The sequence below is a fragment of the Narcine bancroftii genome, chromosome 4, assembly GCF_036971445.1.
Source record: "Narcine bancroftii isolate sNarBan1 chromosome 4, sNarBan1.hap1, whole genome shotgun sequence".
NCBI classification, from domain to species: domain Eukaryota; kingdom Metazoa; phylum Chordata; class Chondrichthyes; order Torpediniformes; family Narcinidae; genus Narcine; species Narcine bancroftii.
This window is the reverse complement of record NC_091472.1, coordinates 177,267,057-177,286,980: the sequence shown is the minus strand read 5'-3', so window position 1 is coordinate 177,286,980 and position 19,924 is coordinate 177,267,057. Positions and strand designations below refer to the sequence as shown.

The following is a 19,924-nucleotide window of genomic DNA, read 5'->3' as shown; positions in this document are numbered from 1 at the left end:
ATCCATTGACGCCCCGTGGAGTTCTCCGGGTGCTGCCTAATGTGGAGTCCGGTCTGCTCTGATGGTGTGTTGCATTTGTACCTCTTTGTTCCCAACACTCACCTGCATTCGGGCGGGCGGGCGAGAGGAGAAGGGGGCTGACCGCGAGCCGAGCTCACCTGGGCGGCAAGGGAGACAGGTGAGCTGCGGACGACGGGCGTGCGCGCGCGCACCCGCGAGCAGGAAGTGCTGGAAGCCTTGGCAAGGGAGGGAGGGAGGGGGTGAGTGAGTCGCTCGCTGGCCGCCAGCACAATGGGGTGCGTTGGATGCCAGGTGCTCGCTGCTGTCCTGGGCCTAATGGTGTGCGCTGTGGTCGGGGCAGGTAAGGTCCTTCTCCGATCGGGCGGCCGAGGAACTTTGCAGGGAGTGGGATCCTCTCCGGGGACAAGGCACCTTCCCTCTCCCTCTCCCAGTCCTTTCCCTTGTTCGGGTTGGTTCTAGGGACCATCGACAGCGGCTGGGGTTTGACCAGAGTGGATTGTATTTCTGGTGTCTTCCTTCAGCATCTTTATTCTGGATAATTACTTGATTTCGTGGAACTTGTGACAGGTTATGTTAGATTCTATGTTTTACCACCAGCTAAATTGTGGCAGGTTGTTTAGTGTAGGTCACATACAAACCCTTCAAAACTAGATCTCATTTAAAATGCCAGAGCTCTCCTCAAGCCAGAGAGTCCAGGCTCCAGGTGCCTTTGCAAAACTTTTGAAGAATGCCTGTGAGGACTTCACAAGTCGGTGTTAATTGGACATGTTGTGGAGTAATAGATTATTGTTTTGGAAAGCAACAGATGAATGATTAGGTCTGGAGCTGCAGTCTGAGTGCAGTTGCCTGTTCTAAGTGGGTCATGTAGTTTTCTCTATGAGTGAGAGAGAGAGAATTCAGTTCTGGGGACTGGAACAGGACAAGCTGGCAAGCTTGTGGGAAAAAAAAACCATTTTGAAGATGGGTTGTGACTTCTAAGTTCAGCCCTTATGGTCCATTCAAGAGGAGAGGGCTGGCTGCATAATGTTTCACTTGAAATAAGGGAAACAAAAAGGAACTCTGTGGTGGGAAAGAAAGAGGTTATCATCTGCAAAACTCTGATGGGGCAAGCCACTGACGTGGCTGATCAGAAGGAATCAGTTGTGGGTGTCCAACGAGCAACAATTCTCTCTCTGAAAACCGACAAGAACCTTCCTGAGCGGTAACCATTTACCTTCCAAGCACCAAAGTCCAGTGAAGATTCATGAATGTTAAATTCTGTTCACAGTATAAGAATTGCCTGCAACCAGTGAACTTGGAAGAATGAGAAGTGAGATTGGACTGTGAATTAAAGAACTTTTCTGAACTTGTACACACATGACATACACATGTACGCTTAGAATTAGAATGGGGTTAAGTTAGGTTAGTTAAGTTGATAGTGATAAGTTAAAGTTTGATCCTGTTTTCATGTTTAAAGATAATTAAAAGCAACTTTTGTTGAAGTAACCATTTATTTTGCTTAATATCTATTGCTGCTGGGTTTTGGAGTCCTCTGGGCCCATAACACACTGGCACTGGCAAACTTAATTGATACAATCCCAATATTTCTCTTGAATAGGTACTTGGAGAGATTCATTTTACTTTTATCTGATAATTGAATTTATTGTACACAAGTACAATGTCCATGTTTGCAGCTGCCACACAGGTATGCACCAACCACAAAAGTACACATTAAATGATCACATACGCAAAGAGTGAATAAATATAAAAGATTTTTAAAAATACAACAAAAGTTAGTGCAAGAAAATGTGGCTTTTCAATAGTAAATAGTGTTGATGATTCAGTGCAACGTTAATGAAGACCGCCATTGCACCTCTGTCTCTCGGCACCTCTGTCTCTCGACTCTCTTCAGAGTGTATACGGTTCATCAGAGTTTCTTAATGTTATCGATGCATTGATTTAGAATAAGGCGTGAACCTGCTATGACAGAAGACAGGCAGTACTTGTGTAGAGAGAATCAATTCACTTTTCACCCTCCGTGACATGTCATCGGAATCATGATCTGGTGAAAAGTTAGGTTTATTGTCAACTGATTGGACAAGCTCAACCCGACAAAACAGTGTTCTCCTGTCCTCAGTGCAAAACACGCAGACACACAATCAGACATAACACACATACAGACAAACAATACATATGCAGGGCAAGAAATCAGTTAAATAAATATTGTGTAGAGTCTTTGATTCTCTTAGTCTCGGGGAAAGCTATCCAGTTGAAATCTCCTCAACACTCCTTTCTCTCCTGACGTTCATGTGAAATTGTATTTCCTTCTTTATCACTGATTTGCAACATCTGGGGATTATTTTTGGTTTTCAATAGGGGAGATCCTTAGTCTGATTATGGCATCCAAATTGTACAGGGCTAAATTTGCCCCCATTATCTGCATTAAAGGCTTATTCTAGCTGTTGTTCAGTTGAATGTAATGATGTTTTCATGGGTCTGTTACAAAAATTAACGTTATTGTTAAACATACAATCTTATTTTGTTTCCACAATGTAATTTGAATAATTTCCTTTCTAAACTTGATTTGGATTTCTTGCACTGTGGTCACCTTGGAATCTTTTGTGCTCTACTCTAAGCAGTATTCACTGTGAGGATTAAATAGAACTTCTTTTTAATCTGTATGACAGGTGTGGAGCAAGAAATAAAGTCAACGTGGTGCACCAGGTACAAGGGTGCACCAGATCCCAGTATATTGTACAGGACTGGTGATAAATAACATGGCTTTCTGTTGATTCCTGTTCTGTATTAGCCGGCTATGTTTAGTACATAGTCCATTGGGATGTTTCCTGGGTGTCTTGTCAACATCATGTGATAATTTGATGTGGATCTGTGGCTGTCTAAAGAGGTTGAGGAATAGCTTTGTATTTTTGCCAGATCTATGATAAAGTGGACGTGGTTAACCATCTAAACTCTGGTATTGGCTTGTCTGAGAGGCATTTACTTTTTTAGTATTGTTTTAAATCTGATTCAAACAACTGCTTCTTCTGAAGGCGCTTTCCCTTTTTTTTACGAGTCTATTAGCTTGTTTAGCTTACAATTCTGATCTAATTTCTGTTTGATGTCCAATATTTGTACCATGTTTTTATTCAATAGGCATGGATTTTATATGTAACTGGCTGAGAGGTAGGGAAGTAGGGGTGGGTGGTAATATTGCAACATAGTGGTGGGGGGTGAGATTTGGGCAGTCATATGAGACTGTAATTTTAAAATATCATTCATATGATGTATGTAATAATGCTCTATATGAGTCTTGGAAAAATTAAAATAAAATATTCCAAAAAAAAATTGCAGCAGAAGAAATAGAAAGAGTTGGCCATTGGATCATGTCTGTTCCCTCATTCAATGAGATTATGCAATATTGTTGAGTATTTTAATTATATACATAAATTATGAATGAGCTGAAATTTGACAGCTACTTTCAATGGAATTTGTATCAGAAAATAATTTGGCATATGAAATGTCCGACGGTAGTAATGTTCACACCAGCAAATGTAAAGGAAATTTTTAAGTCAGAGAGATTAAATGTAATCCTATTAAGTGTGCAAAATTGTTCATGAACTAAAATGAGTCAGACCTTGGAGCTCTGATTTTTGTTCCCAGCTGACTTTTTAATAGACCGTATTGGTGTGCATTATCCGAGGATTGTTCCCAAGTTTCAGTTCAAACATACAAGCGTAGAATTGCAATTTCGCATTCAGTCCTCATAGAAATCAAGTAAAGCTTCAATTTTTAATTTCAACAAAGCATTCTGCATTAGTGTCGTGACCAGTTTTATTATGAAATGGATGAACCATTGTCACAACACACCTGGATGTGGTAAATGGCAATCAGGCTTTGGTCACAGGGTAATCTTGGTAGGAATTGCACACTTATTTATTTAAAGAAATGCCTCAAAAAAGAAGTTAATTCCAGGTAAATCTGAAAATATTATCAAACTGAATTTTGAATCAGGAAAAAAATGGCCATTGTAAAGTGAGCATTAGTTGGAAAAAGGTTTCTAATAAACAGATCCTAATTCTGTTTCCACTTAATTAGAAGAACATAAGAAATAAGAGCAGGCGGAGGCCTGTCGAGTCTTAAATAGAATTATTGAAGTAGCCTCCACTGCTTCAATGGGCAACGAATTTCATAGATTCACCATCCTCTGGGAAAAGCAGTTCTCATCTTTATCCTAAATCTACTACCCTGAATCCTGAGGCCATGTCCCCTATTTCTGGTTCGCCCCCCCCCCCCCATTGTAAACAACGTGCCTACCTCTATCTTATCTATGCCTTTCATAATTTTGTATGTTTCTAGAAGATCCCCTCTAGTTCTAAATTCCAGCGAGTACAGTCCCAGACAACTCTATCTTTCTTCATAGGCTAAACCCCTCGTCTCTGGAATCAACCTGGTGAACCTCCTCTCCACTGCCTCCAAAACCAGTACATCCTTCAGTTAAGGAGATCAATCCTCCAGATGCAGCCTCCATAACCTCCCTACTCCTAAACTCATTCCCTCTTGCAATGAAGGTCAACATTCCATTTGCCTGCTGCACCTGCGAACCAACCTTCTGCAATTCATCCTCGAGTCCTTCTGCATGGCAGCATGCTCCAATCACTTGCCATGTAAATCATACTCCGATCTTCCATTGTTCCTTCCAATGTGGATAACTTCACATTTACCAATATTGCACTCCATTGCCAGACCCTTGCCCACTCACTTAACTTATCTATATTTTTCTACAAACTCTCCGCATCCTCTGCAAAATTTGCTTTTCCACTCAATTTAATGTCATCAGCAAACTTGGGGACCTTGCACTCTTTTCCCTCTCTTCCAGATTGTTAATGTATATCATGAACAAATGCAGGCCCGGCACTAACCCCTGCGACCCCCCCCCCCACTCACCATCCATTGTCAAACAGAAAAACACCCATGTACTCCAACTCTCTGGTTTCTAATGCAGCACCCCCAACGCTATGCATCCTTATCTTTTCCATAACTTCTATGGCATCTTATCAAATACCTTCTGGACATCCAGGTAAATAACCTCCACCTGCTCCCCTCTATCTACTTTGTATCCTCAAAGAACTCCAGTAAATTTGTCAAACATGACCTGCCTTTGCTGGATCCACGCTGTGTCTGCCTGATGGATCAATTTTGGTCCAGATGCCTCACTATTTCTTCTTTAATTATGGGTTCAAGCATTTCCACAACTACAGATGTTAATCTAACTGGCCTATAGTTCCCTGCCTTTTACCTAAATCATTTTTTAAATAATGGTGTGACATTCACCAGAGAACTTTGGTAATTTATCACCAAAGCCTCGGCCATAACTTCTGTCATTTCTTTCAGTACCCTGGGATGCATTCCATCAGGACCAGGGGGCTTGTCTATCTTTTAACCCTCAGGTTTTCTGAGTGCTATCTCTTTAGTGATAGTTATTGCATCCAGGTCCTCACCTCCCATCATTCCCATAACATCTGTCTTTGCCATGTTTGACAAGTCTTCCATCATGAAGACCAACACAAAATTCAAAGCCTCAGCCATTTCGTCAATACCCAATATCAATTCCCTCTTCTCATTTTCAAAGGGACCAACTTTCACTTTAGCCACCACTTAATGCTTTATATAATTTTAAAAACTTTTACTGTCCATATTTTGTGCTAATATTCTTTCGTAGTCCACCTTCCCTCTCTTCATTGATCACTTTGTGGTTCTTTGTTGCCTTTTAAAATTGTCCCTATCTTCTAGTTTCCCAGTATTCTTGCTGACTTTGTATGTACAAACTTTTAGTTTGAAACCTTCCTTTATTTCCTTGCTTATCCAACGTCAGCTGCCCCTGCCCTTATTGTCCTTGCTATTAGCTGGAATACACTTTTGTTGAGCACCATGAAAAATCTCTTTTAAAGTCTTCCACTGTTCTTCAACCATCTGTCCATATTTCCTGCATTCCCAGTCTACCCTGGCCAGCTCCTCCCTCAGTAGTTTTTCTTGTTTAAGCATAACATGCTGGTTTTAGACTGAACTATTGTACCCTCCATTTGTATGAGAAACTCAATCATACTGTGATCTCTCTTTCCAAGGGGTTCTCTAATTACAAGATGGCTAATTTTATATGTCTCATTGCACAAGATCAGATCCAATTATGAAGCAAAGGATTCAAAGTAGAATCCAATGAGAGATTTGGGGGACTCCCCAGGTCTGGATTCATCCACAGAGAGATGAGAACAGTTGGTGATTTGGGACCCTTTTTCTCTCATTGTTTGCTCAAGATTCCAGCATTTATAATTCCTGTGGTTCTCTATTAAGAATGTTAAGTTTGCCACAGAATTTTTTTTTTCCTTCTTGCCCTCAGCCCTCCTGTCGTGAGAGTGACCAGGCAGGCTCCATGCCTCATTTTCTGTTTAATTTTAATTAAGCTTTTTTCATCATCCAAATTAATATAACTGAAGTTGCACATCTTGTAGTGTTTGAGATTTAATTGATTAATTTGCCCTACCCGATAACTCTTGGAATAACATATAATTTTGGACTTCAGCAAACAGAATCTTGCATGATAGAACTATTTCAATGTGGAAAGGCAAAGTTTTTCTTCCAATATGGGTTGGGGAGTAACACATAATGAGATACTATTTATTAACGAAATAAAATACATATCAACCTATATTCGCTGTTTACTTAGGAGTAATGAATGCTGTAATGTTCTTCTTCAACAAAAAGGCCATTTTTGTATTTGTAGATGATGCTGAGGAATTTACTATTACAATTACTCCTGGGGAAAAGTTACCAAATGGGACAATCTACATAATCAAACACACAGATGTTTCATTCAATTGCTCAAGCAAGTCACAACGAACATCAAATATATCTTGGATCTTTGTTGGTCCGGATTCAACGCCGAAAATTGTTTCAAATGTGGAGGGGACCTATTCAGAATTTACAACTAAAAATGTGGGTATTGACGACCAGGGGAACTATACGTGCTCGACAAGTGATAGTATTGCCAAAGAAGTTCTTGTCTACCGTAAGTTTATTTCTGTTAAATTAACTTCCATCATTACAAGATATTTTTCCAAAATGTATTGTGATTTACTCATTCAACACGTGTATTTACATTTTAAATTGTTTCTGACTTTGGGCCTCATTTATCTTCCATTGCAGTTGTGGGAATACTGTACTATATTCTCAGAGGTGCAACCTTTCAGATGTTAAACCTAAAGCAGTGTCTTACTCCTTGAATAGATGCAAAATAAAGCATCATTTTGAAATTATCCCTCATGTCCTGGGTAATATCTATTGTTTAAACCCATTTTAAAAATCGAGATTTTTGGCACATATTTTTAGCAGAATTTTCCAGTGGGGGGGAAAAAAAAAGACCCTGCTTTTTCTTCACTGCAATTTGAATTGGATTATAATTCAGAACAGTAATGTATCTCTGATTGAGGTTTGATTCAGGATAGCAGCAGTTGATGGAATTGGAATGAAAGCCACAGTGTTCCTCAATCGAGGTGTGTAGGTCTGGGATAATTCCATGAGATGACTGGCAGATGGATCAAAATGACCAGAGAAAAAGGTTTAGTGTTTAATTGATCTAACCTTTGATGTGATAATTAAAAATAATACCAGGTTTAAACTACAATATGCAATTGTGCTCCCTTTAATTTAGAAGATTTAGAAGGTGTTTAAAAATAATAGAAAACGTCAAAAGGATTAATATTATAAAATGGATTCCTTTTTGGTGAAAGAATTTAAAGTAAGATTATAAAATTAATATTTCATTATTCAGGAATAAAATTTGGGAAGCACTTGTTCAAACAAAATGGCTTTAAATTACATCTGTTCAAATGTTCAGAACTGCTACTTATAGATTCTTGGTGGGTAACTATCTTTTGATTCTTATCAGTAGATTACTGAACTCCCTTGCTTCTTGCCTGCTTGCCTTCATCAGTTTGGACATGGAGTATAAAAGTTGGAAAGTGGTGTTGCAGATGCTTAAAGCTTTGGTTAAACCACATGTGCAGTTCTGGTTGCTATGCTACAGGAAGGATGTGAAAATTTTGAAGAGTGGTGCAGGAGAGGCTCACCTAGAGTGGCTGGATGTCCAGTTTTAGGCCAGACAGTCCGGCTTTTGAGGTCTCTGTTCTCTGTCCAGTGCCACCTCGAGCAGGACATTAATTTATCCTCCATTTGTACATCTCCAAATGGAGAACAAATCAAGTGGCAGAAAAGGTCCTTACCCATTGAATGCGGAATGCACGTCCATAATTCTTCTCACGCCCATGCACGATGAGGGGGAAGTGTGATGGTGACACCCCCCTCCCCCGAGAGAGTTTCTGACGCTGACCCTTTGCATGTCCTTCGTCTTGGTAAGTTTTAAATGGCCACCCTCGGTTCGCCAGGATGTTGGTTGGATTTGAGTGCATTTGCTCTATGGAAAGTTTGGACAAATGTGATTGTTTTCTCTGGAGCGTCGAGGACCAAGGAGTGACGGAATAAAACTGTATGAACTTGAGGCATGGATAGGATAGATAGTCTTTTTCCAAGATGGAAATGTCAAATATTGGAAGGCATAGGTTGAAGGTGAGAAGGACAAAGTTCAAAGGAGATTTGTGAGGCAAGTTGTTTTTTTTTGTACTGAGCAGTAAGTGGCTGGAACATGCTCTCAGGAAGGTATTAAATCAGATAGGAAAGCAACATTCAAGAGGCATTGAGACATGTGAGGGATAGAGTGAGACGGAACATTAGCGTATAGATGCGATGGCTATAGATTGGCATCAGAGTCCGTGCAGTCATGACTGGGCAAAGGGTGTGTTCCAAGGCTGTAATATTCTAAGTTACAGATTTTCTCCTTTAATGACACTACTTAAAGCCCATGTCCGTTGGTCTGGTTTAAGTCATTTGTCCTTATAAATACTGAATTCTCTTTGGGAAAGCTTTAAAGAAGTACATTGGAAATTTTATAGAGTTAAGGCATCAAAGTTATTATTGTCCTTGTGACAGGTTGAAATCTAAATGGTTGTTCAGTGAATGTAAGGAACATAAAAACATTGCAATAAAATAACCCAGACCAAAATTAGAAATGACTCTGTTGAACTGCAAAGTTCAATCATTTTGATAACCAATAATGTAATGCATTTATCAGCACTAATTTGTTTTAACATTCGACATGTTGTACAAACAACAGGGTACGTATTTGTAGGAACAACAAAGTTATGATTCCAGAATGGTTCAGGATTTGCAATTTGTCTATTGTCAAAAAATCTAGTAGGAAAATTAGGCAGCTAACTAACATCTAGAAGCTATTGTTCAGAACACGGGCTGAGGAATTGCTGGGGAAAATGTGATATCGTATCAAATTCTTGGAAATACGAACTCTTGTTACATTCCACAAGCTACAACAGCACAGCTATTTAACTACATGCTTCTGACATTTTAATTTTTCAGATCCACCAGAAGGTCCTCCCTTGTGCCATGCAGAATCTTCCGATGATAATGTCTATCTTTTTTGTTCTTGGACTGAGGGATATCCCCATCCCACATTTGTTTGGTCAAATGAGGCTGAGAGTTATGGATCTAGTGAACAACCACATGGTCAGCCCGGAATAAACGATACTATGTTGCTACAAATTAAAGGGTCTGAAATACAGGATGGTCAAATATTTAAATGTGTAGGTTATCATATTGCGTATGAACAAAGGATGGAGCCATCGTGCACATTGAAATTGAGTAAGTAAGCTATTTGACAATTCCACTTGAAATATTAAAATTCAGGGATATGCTTGTAATGTGATGCTTTAATTTTTATCATCAGTTCAGTTACAGTACTTTGAAATAATTCAAGGTTGTAAAAAACTTAAGTTTTTGACTTCAGATTCAAAATATTACGAGATTGACACGAGTTGTGAAATGAAGTTGGGAACCAAGGTCCTCTGGGATAGACTCTTGCCTTTTGCTTCGGCAATAAAACACGTCTTCTTTGAAGCATGGATCCACTTCAATTAGCATTTGAAGCTACTGGTTGTTTTACTGGTTGTTTTCTTGCCCACATGAATTATGCTTATACCAAATTGAGATATGAGATTTTCTCATTCCATTATTAAGGATAATAATGTTCAATTGGCTTATTTTTAATAATTTGAGTAGATATTGATTATTATTTTTGTAATTTGGTCAGGAAGACCTACAAAATAATTTTGTTTTTAAAATGCAAATCAATTTCATAAAATTAATTTTCTACATGTTTAAAGTTGATATTTCTCTAGTGGTTTATTTTGGTGCTTTCATCATGCTAATTTGTTTTTAAAATTTCAAACCCCATTTTTTATTGATAATAGTTGGTGTAGATCACATAACATCAAATTACGTGGCACAAATTAATGCTCTGGCGAACTATTTTAAAAATATAATCAATAATTTTACTTGCTATACAAAACATATTTGCGTTATGTGAGGTGAAAAGAAAACAAGGCTTTTTACTCTGAGTGTAAAAGGACTGTGGCTTGTGATTTCAGAACAAACTGACAAATAGGAAATCATTCTTGTTGAACACGTAGAAAAGAAGAAAACATGAGCATACTGTATATTTTGGTGAACAAATCGCCCCCCCCCCAGCCTCATTTTAAGGGTTTTATAGTATATCCGCCGTATAAGTTGACCCCCAAAGCTCGTGATGGTTGAGATGGGCCATTGACTGGCATATACATCGATCCCATAAATCATGCAGATTGATCTGCTGGGCGTTGGCTGGCAGTGATTGCTATCATGGAAGGTCCAACACAGTGCAGCACGCAACGAAAATATGAAGCGAGCTTTAAATTTAATATGATAGAAATGGCCAAGAAAACCAACAACAGCGCTGCTGCAAGAAAATTTGATGTGCCTGAGAAGGTGGTAAGAGATTAGAGGAAGAAAGAAGAGACTTTAAGAAAAATACCAAAAAGGCAATGTTGGAAAATCACATTGTAAAATGGGTAAATGAGACAAGATTGCTACATAGTCACCTGAAATAAAATAAGAACATTTGCACTGCAGTGGGCCAAGTCACACCCAGACCTCAGTGATGATTTTAAGGCTACTGTAGGCTGGTGCATTCGTTTTATGAACAGGAAAAATCTGGTATTATGCCAAAAAACAAAAATTGCACAGAAACTACCAAAAGATCTTGATCATAAAGTTGTAAGTTTTCACCAATTTATGATGCGTAACCGGCAGAAACACCAGTTTGCATTGGCAAATATCGGAAACATGGACAAAACCCCCATGAATTTTGGCAATAGAACAGAGGAATGGAAAGGTGATAAAACTGTGCAAACCAGAAGTACAGGCCATGAAAGGACTAGGTTTACCGTGGTGTAATCGTGCATGGCCGACAGGACGAAGTTAAGACCCATGGTAATCTTCAAATGCAAAATTAAACCTAAAATAAAATTCCCTGCAGGTATTTTTGTACATTTTCATGAAAAAGGTTGAATGGATGAAAATGGTGTAAAACTGTGGATAGACAATGTGTGGAACAGACGGCCAGGTGGTTTACGCAAAGAACAGTTTGCTGGTCTGGGATATGTTCCATAGCCACTTAACTGAGAACACTAAAAGTAGATTAGCACTACATAATACATGCATGGTGGTTATCCCGGGTGGTTTGACATCTCTATTGCAACCTCTTGATGTCTACTTGAACAAGCCATTCAAAGACCATGTGCGCAAGGGATGGAATACACGGATGTTGAGTGCAGAAAAGGTGGGGCAATGTGTGCTACATCACTTGATATGTTGTATAACTTCATGCTCAAGGCATGCAACAAAGTTAAAGTAGAGACTGATAAAATCATTTAAAAAGTGAGGTCTCTCTTGTGCATTTGAAGGCACGAAGATGATTTATTGTGGGCCACTGTCGGCGAAGCTGAAACCACCTCATCAGATACAGACTGGGACCCATATGACAACTGTTTAAGCAGTGAGTGTATGGATGTGCTCGCTGCCATCTTTACTTCAGACGATGATGCAATGATTTTGAAGGGTTCTCAATGTGTTGTTTTCAGACAATAATAGCAATTTTTGAAGGGTGCAAATTGTGTTGTTTTAATTTAAAAATCTCAATGAAAATCTGTCGCAGTTGGGTTTTGTTTTTGGTTTTTCAAAGGTCGACTTGTACACTGAATCTGTTTTTCAAGGGTCAACTTGTATGCTGGATCAGTGGGGATTCGATTTTTGAGCTGAATTTAAAGTCTCAAAAGTATATTCGGCGTATAAGTCAACCCCATTTCTTAGAGAGTTTTTTTTTGGGGTTTCACAACTTGTATGCCAAAATATACGGTACATATTACAAAAAAAGATTTCTTTGTACACAATCATTAGGGGACCTTCAGCATAAACCTGAGGAAGTGAAAACTTAATTGAAAGGACTTTAAAAGTTTCATTTTATAAGAATTATTTTGATCCTTGAGCTTGATGTTCCTGTGCACGTTTATTTTGATGTCAGGCCCCAGATCGGATAGTGTTCGTCAAAGGTCATGGATTGTTTTGCTATTAAGTCTGTTCCTGGATTTTGACAAGTAAACTACCTTGCTTTTTTTAAAATTTTTAAAAATTTTTCACACTATGAACCATATTAACCAAAATACACATAAACATTTCCCTCTTGAATATACACTGTCATTTTCTCCCCTTTTTCCCCCTCCCTTCCCTCCCTCCTTCCACCCCCCTCCCAACCCATTAAACATTCAACATATACAATAAAATAAACCCATTAAACAATGTCATCACACAGTGAAAATAAACAAGAAAATTGTGTCATCTACTTTTCGTCTTCTTCTCATTCTATCATTTTAGGGGGTGGAGGTCCACGGTAGGCCCTCTTTGTTGTGTTCCATGTACGGTTCCCAAATTTGTTCGAATACTGTGACTTTATTTTTTAAATTGTATGTTATTTTTTCCAATGGGTAAAACTACCTTGCTGAAATCACATTCAACTAAGTACTAAGTTGAGGGGTAGGCAATGAAAAATATTTCCGCTTTTTCCATAGTTTTGGAAATCCATTCTGCAAAGCACTCTAAGCCACAAAATCTTTTTTTTTTCAAATGATTGAACTTCTAGTGTGCAATTATTTCACTCAGAAGATCAATCAACCTCTCTTGAATTTCTGCCTTAACATAGGTGGGTTGTTCCTCAAATTCAGGATATTGAGGTTTAACAGGTCTTTAAGTCTTTCCTGGATTTGCTTTAGGTGCTTCACATAAACAGTAATGTCATCGTCTCTCAGTTACTCTGCGCTCGTGTTCAGATTTGGGGAAATTGTAAAAATTCCTGACATCTGATGTTGCTCCAATAGGCTTTGACCTTTTTTAAGGAAAGAAACCATGTCTCCCTTACTTTCAAAGAGGTTATTGTGTTTACCATGCAAAGTCTTGCTCAATAAATTGTGTTTATCAAAGATATCTGCCAGATAAAATATGTTCATCTTTGCATTAATGGCTTTTTCCTCCATGTTCATTATGAGAAAGAAAGGAAGGAAACAATCATGTTCTAGAGTGGAACAAAACGACTAAGACCATTTCCTTTGGATGTCCTCAGAATGCACCAATAACGTCTGGAAATGTTTGTCATTTTCTTCACACAACTGCAGGAATAGATGGTCTTGAAGGGGATATGATTTTATACGGTTACAGTCTTTATCACAATTGAAAATGATGCATTTAAACGTCCTAAGTTTTTGGCCAGTAAGTGCTCCCTATGAATGATGTAATGAACAGTGAAAGCTGAAGGTATAACATTTTCCAAGCACGTGATGAACCCTTTGTATCATCCAACGTGCACAGGCAACTATGTTCTCATATGTTCTGGTTTATGAAATTTTTAACTTCAAAAATATTCAATCCTTTAGTATCTGTTTTAATTTTTATGGCAAACAACATCTCTTCCATCAGCTTGTTTCCATTCCAGAATCTGGCATAAGACATGAGAAGAATATCCTTCTCTTGCAGAGTGAATTCAACTAATTGTAAAGAGAATTTCTTGGATTGAAAAACAATTAGTAATTTGTTTACAATGTCCCTTGCCATCTCATCAAATCTTCTGGAAACCGTGGAATTGCTTGAATAGTTTATTTGGCTTACGTTCAGGATGTCAGATATTATAATGGACACTGAAGTCAAAAAAAGTGACTTGGCGACGTTATGAGCATTTCATTTTTATTAATCAATTCATTTATCTTGCAGATGCAAGAAGATCCATTTCTTGATTCTCAAAATTATCCTGAAGAGTTTTGAAATAATCCAAGGATTTATCTTCTCTGGTCTTTAGGTTCTCTGGACCTCATGGGAGGTTAGTCAGGCAGGTTCAAATGCATGGTGAGGTAGTGAACTGGATTCAACAATGGCTGGATGGGAGAAGCCAGAGAGTAGTGGTGGGTGATTGCTTCTCAGATTGGAGGCCTGTGACTGGTGGTGTGCCTCAAGGATCGGTGCAGGGACCATTGTTGTTTGTCATCTATATTAATGATCTAAGTGAATAATGTGGTGAATTGGATCAGCAAGTTTGCAGATGACACTATGAAGGTTTTCAAAGCTTGCAGAGGGATCTGGACCAGCTGAAAAAATGGCCGATGGAATTTAATGCAGACAAGTGTGAGGTCTTACAATTTGGAAGGACAAACAAAGAAAGGGCACACACAGTAAATGGTAGAGCACTGAGGGGTGTGATAGAACAGAGGGATATTGGAATACAGATAACAATTCAGTGAAAGTTGTGTCACAGGTGGAAAGGGTTGTAAAGAGAGCTTTTGGCATATTGGTCTTCATAAATCAAAGTATTGCGTATAGAAGCTGAGATGTCATGGTGAAGTTGTGCAAGGCATTGGTGAGGCCAAATTTGGAGTATTGGGTGTAGTTTTGGTCATTTAACTACAGGTAAGATACCAATAAGATAGAAAGCGTGCAGAGAGAATTTACTCGGATGTTGTCTGGACTTCAGGAACTGAGTTACAGGGAAAGGTTGAACAGGTTAGAACTTTATTCCCTGGAGCAAAGAAGAATGGGGGGGGGTGGGATTTAATCAAGGTATTTAAAATTATGAGGGTGATAGACAGAGTAAATATAGGTAGGTGTTTTTTCCACTGAGGGTAGGTGAGATACAAACCAGAGGACGTAGGTTAAGGGTGAAAGAGGAAAACTTTAGGGGCAAATTAGGGGCAACTTTTTCACACAGAGAATGGTGGGAGTGTAGAACGAGCTGCCAGCTGAAGTGGTGAATGTGGGCTCCAATTTCACATTTAAGAAGAATTTGGACAGTATATGGATAGGAGGGCTATGGACTGGTTGCAGGTCATTGGGAACTAGGCAGAAAAGTGGTTTGGCACAGACTAGAAGAGTCGAAGGGGCCGGTTTCTATGCTGTAATGTTCTGTGGTTATGGCTCTTCCTACATGTTTCAAGTTGCTTGAACACCTGGGCAGAAAAGGGGTTTTGCAGATTTGTAAATAAAACTATGATAAGTCTTCCATCGAATACTGCCAACACTTTTTTGCTGAAGAACTCTTGGGTAAAATTATTTCTGAAAGTAACAAAATGAAAGTACTTTAAAGGGTTAGCTCAAACGTTAGATTATATTTTAGGGAAAATAACAAACAATACATGCCTTCTTTGATAAAAGCTAGCAGAAGGAGACACATTCACGACCTGTCAGGAAAACTCAAAGCAAAATGAGGGTGCTTGCGGACACAAGGAATATGGAGCAAAAGCTTTGGGTCTGCACGCTTATTTCCTGGAATTGAAATGATAGAATAAAAGAGGAAAACTACGTGGAAGGAAATCCATAGCCAAAGCTGGTTCCACGTCAGTTAAACCCAATCGTCGAAGCAAGGAATGTCCCGAAAACATTGTTAATCTTCCACATTTATCCAGGTCAAGGCCTCCAGCCTTGAAATAACCTTGCATTGCTTGGCAACTACGCAGCAAACTCAGCAGCAAGGACCTTGTCTCCCCCTCCCCCCAAAAAATGTTTGATCAGTTCAGTATCCATGCCCCCTATACACTTTGAGCCCCACCCCCTTATTAGGAATTTCAGTCTGTTTCCCCCCCCCCCCCTTAAATGTGCTGAGGCCCCATTGAGAATGGCTGCTTTACACTGTGTTCTACCGTAAGCATCATTTGTTCAAATCTCAGATAGTTGCCTATCTTGAACAAATACAATGACCTTGTGCCATTCCTATCAGCGGTAAATAGCAAGGACCTGCACAAACTAAAGATTATCTGAGGTAGTTCAAACAGTTCTTTCAGTGTGATTAGCTGCCTTTTGGACAATCCCCAATGTGTCTGCCTGCGTTAACCGTTCTTTCTGGAAAAAGGCCAGTGCTTTGCTTATGCTCTGAAGTACTTTCAACAAATAAGAAATTGTTAAAAATGGGAGACGTTGTATTTTTAAAATTCTTTGTAATTGAGCTGTCCCAATATACCACTGATTGTGCATTAGTCAGAACATACTTAAAGGAATACACCTGTCCCAACGGTGGATCTGGATAGATAAATGACTTGTAAATGTCATTTTTATGAAAACTGATTTTCCACTCTTTCTTTCAAAGTTGTTATTGAATTTTTTTACAATGTGCTTTTTTTTTAAATTAATTGAGAAGTGTATCCCTGGATGTTATGTTGATTTGTCCTGTTTTATTCATGGTTTTGCATCTAAAATTGTTCCAATTGATTTTCACAAACTAAAATGGGTACACAATAATTTTCTGTAATTTTTCTCCCTTCCTCACACCTCCCCCACCACCCCTCCCCACCCACCCCCGGCCAATTCTCATCCCACTATAACAATAAAGCTATAAAAACTTTATTGGCCTTTTTACTATTGTAGTAGGAAAAGGAATACCACTAAGTGTTGAATGATGTGTGAAACTTAAATCTTGTTACATTTCAGAGGGTCCATTTCCTGAGTCTGAACCTCTTGTTACTGGATTTGAGGGAAAGAACACAACTTTGACCTGCCACACAAATGAAGGAAATCCACCTCCTAAATTAACCTGGCTACGAAACGAGACCGAAATTTTCTCCAACAGGAAATATGTAGTCTTACAAGAGGGTGTTACTTCGTTCTTAACAATAAAGAGGTCCTCTAAAGCATTGGACGAAGGGAGATATGTTTGCAAGAGTGAGAATCCTCTGGGGATTAAGGAAGTGGAAATATGGGTTTCGTTTAACAGTGAGTTGAAAGATTTTTCTTGCACAACGGATGTTTAAGGCTTTTTTTTAAATTTGATGACATCTATGTGTTATTTCTCTATGCAAACAGCTAAAAATATTTCGGGATTAGTTGGAGCAATTGTCACCCTTGTACTTCTAAGTATTGCAGCAGTTTGTGGTGTCCTCCTCTATAGGAACAGGAACGTGTTTATCACAAGTGAGTATTGGATGGAACTTTTAAATTCAGCTGTTTCTGCATTGTACATGAATAAACACCAGTCCTGGCACTGGAATTTAAATGCTTGATTACATTTTTATTGAAAGTTTAATTGAACTGTGTCCACATTTGCGTTTGTGATCCTTCTTTATTTTGGACACCTTTTAAGCTTTGAAGATGCATTTATATTCTTTCTTTGGCTTGGCTTCGCGGACAAAGATATGGAGGGGGTAAAAAGTCCACGTCAGCTCCAGGCTCGTTTGTGGCTGACAAGTTGCATTTATATACTGTTTCTTTAAATGTACTTCTCCTGCCTTTTCAACTTGGTGTTTACCTTTTTGTTTTACAGGGCAATAGATAACTAGTCAATTGCTTTAATAGAGTATATTCTTTTAAAATATAAATTTCAGAACATCATTCATTTAATTGTCCTTGTGGTTTCTGGTTTACATTAGATTAGAATTCAACCCTTTGTAGGTATCATCCTTTACATCCATTGTTTTGTCACAGGTAAACTCCATTGCATGTGCTTGCTGGAATTGACGTCAAGCTGGAAGTTGGTTTCTGAATTTTATTTAATACAATCTCTCTCTATCTGTACATTTGAGGAACAGAAGTACATTTTTTTTTACTGCTTTCACGATGTTGTTCGGGAAATAAACTCAGTTCTGCAGCATATGGATTCTCCTTCGGCAAGTTTGTGCTGGCATTTTGAGTTCACTGATGTAGTTGTGTCAGTGGTGACCGCTGTCAAAGGTGAAATACTTGTGTCAGCAATTATGGCTGTAAAATCTTAAAAATATTCTACAGTAACATTCATTTGAAGTGTTTAATTTTTGTACTGAAGATTGTTTAACATTGATACCAAAATGTTTCATGCATTCATAAACCGGAATCAGTGGAGTATCCCCCCCCCCCCCCCCCCACCACCACCCCTGTTTAAAAAGTGCACATAAAGTGGACAGTTGCCTGTTTTCATGCACAACTGCGAACGAACTGCTGTTAACTGCCTTCACACCAGCAGGTGACTGAATGCCGCCCCTCCCACACCCAAGACTGGGCCGAAGCAGCCTGACTGCGGAGCCAAGAAGGGCAGCCTGTACCTGAACTTCCTTTCTCACCCTGGAATAGCTGCCTGGCTTCAGTGGGGAGCAAAATATGCACATGGGGGGGTTTGGGTGAACTTTTGAATTCTCACTGCTACAATCCCCCACTTATGGAAACTCTGACTCTCCATTTGTTTTGCAAGAGTCCGTTGCAGGCCATGGATAACACAAAGGGTTTCCCAGTGAAGATAAATGTTGGGCAAGTCAGGTGCAGGGTTTTTATTCTTGCTCTATGCACATAATCTCTCCCCTTGCACTTTGTGGATTCAAACAGAAACATTGCTGCCACTTCAGAGCAAAATAAAGTCTTACCTGTGATTGTTCAGAGGGTTACCAGCTGAGGTCTTGTTTGCCTAATGGTAGCGCTGGCCCTGGGTGCTCTAGGTCCTTACGGGGCTGCTCTGGGCCGGCATCTTATTGGGCCACTCTGGCACCTACTCAATGCAGGATCAATGGGCAAAATGGCCATCTTCCTTACCCATAATCCCTCACACTATTCTGCCAGTGCCAGAAAAGAGTGGTTTCAACTGTGTGGAGGATTATGGGTAAGGAAGGCAGCCATTTTGTCCATTGATCCCACATTGAGCGAGGTGCTAGAGCGGCCCCAAAGCAGCCCAATGAGATGCTGGCCAGGAGTGCCCCAATGAAGAGCTGGAGCAGTGCTCTGGGGCGCTGAAGTAAGCCCCAGCAGCACTGCGCCCCTGGGATGGAGATTCATTGTTGGGCTAGGGACTCGGATATTGGCCAGGCGAGGACAGTGGCACCCCCCCTCACCCCGCAAGTGGCGCCCAGGGTATGTGCCCTAGCTGCCGTACCCTAGATACTCCTATGACTTGAATACTGGAGTAACTCAGCATCCATGTAGGGATATGGGCAGTCAGTGTTTCTGGTCAAAACACTGCTTCAGTGCTGAGAAGGGAGAGGAAGGGGTCATATTTGATGGACAGGTGTTGGAAACAAGTGGGGGAGCAGGAGGGATGTAGTTGAAGGTGTGTGTGTGTGTGTGTGTGTGTGTGTGTGTGTGTGTGTGTCTGACTGAAGTAAGATCACTGGAAATATAATGTTCACTTAAATTATAAGTAATTGTGGATAAAAGAAAATGAACTGTCAAGGTAGCAAGAATTCTTTCCAGTTTGACCTTGTTCTTTCTGCAGTCCGACTAATCAACTGTAGGAATCCCCTTCCCTGCTGGACTTTGCAAATTTGTCATTTCTGTTTTGCAACTGCAATTAATGTTTCATCAGTCACATGTTTTAAAAAGTACTTAAGATTGCTGCAAAACCATTTTGTGGAGTTTGGGATTTTAACACTTAAATACTGTTACTACTAAACTTACAAGATTTTTTTCATTTTTTTCCCCCAGGAAAACATTTTTGGTAAGT

The 19,924-nt window shown here is 39.5% G+C and overlaps 1 protein-coding gene across 1 annotated transcript; it reads left to right on the top strand.

Moving 5' to 3' along the window:
* The first annotated feature begins 258 nt into the window (after window positions 1-258).
* Window positions 259-19,922, top strand: vsig10 (V-set and immunoglobulin domain containing 10). The gene is made up of 6 exons (XM_069936164.1): window positions 259-361; window positions 6,779-7,063; window positions 9,484-9,765; window positions 16,957-17,238; window positions 17,329-17,436; window positions 19,906-19,922. Exons 1-6 carry the CDS (start codon window positions 292-294, stop codon window positions 19,920-19,922), a joined length of 1,044 nt encoding a protein of 347 aa, XP_069792265.1. The 5' UTR covers window positions 259-291.
* The last annotated feature ends 2 nt before the right edge of the window (window positions 19,923-19,924 follow it).

Bases quoted from the DNA above. Each gene is read 5' to 3' on its own strand.
- vsig10 (XM_069936164.1), top strand. From the start codon at position 292: ATGGGGTGCGTTGGATGCCAGGTGCTCGCTGCTGTCCTGGGCCTAATG. The intron at 362-6,778 runs GTAAGGTCCTTC...TTGTATTTGTAG, and splicing joins GTGCGCTGTGGTCGGGGCAG to ATGATGCTGAGGAATTTACT. The intron at 9,766-16,956 runs GTAAGTAAGCTA...GTTACATTTCAG, and splicing joins ATCGTGCACATTGAAATTGA to AGGGTCCATTTCCTGAGTCT.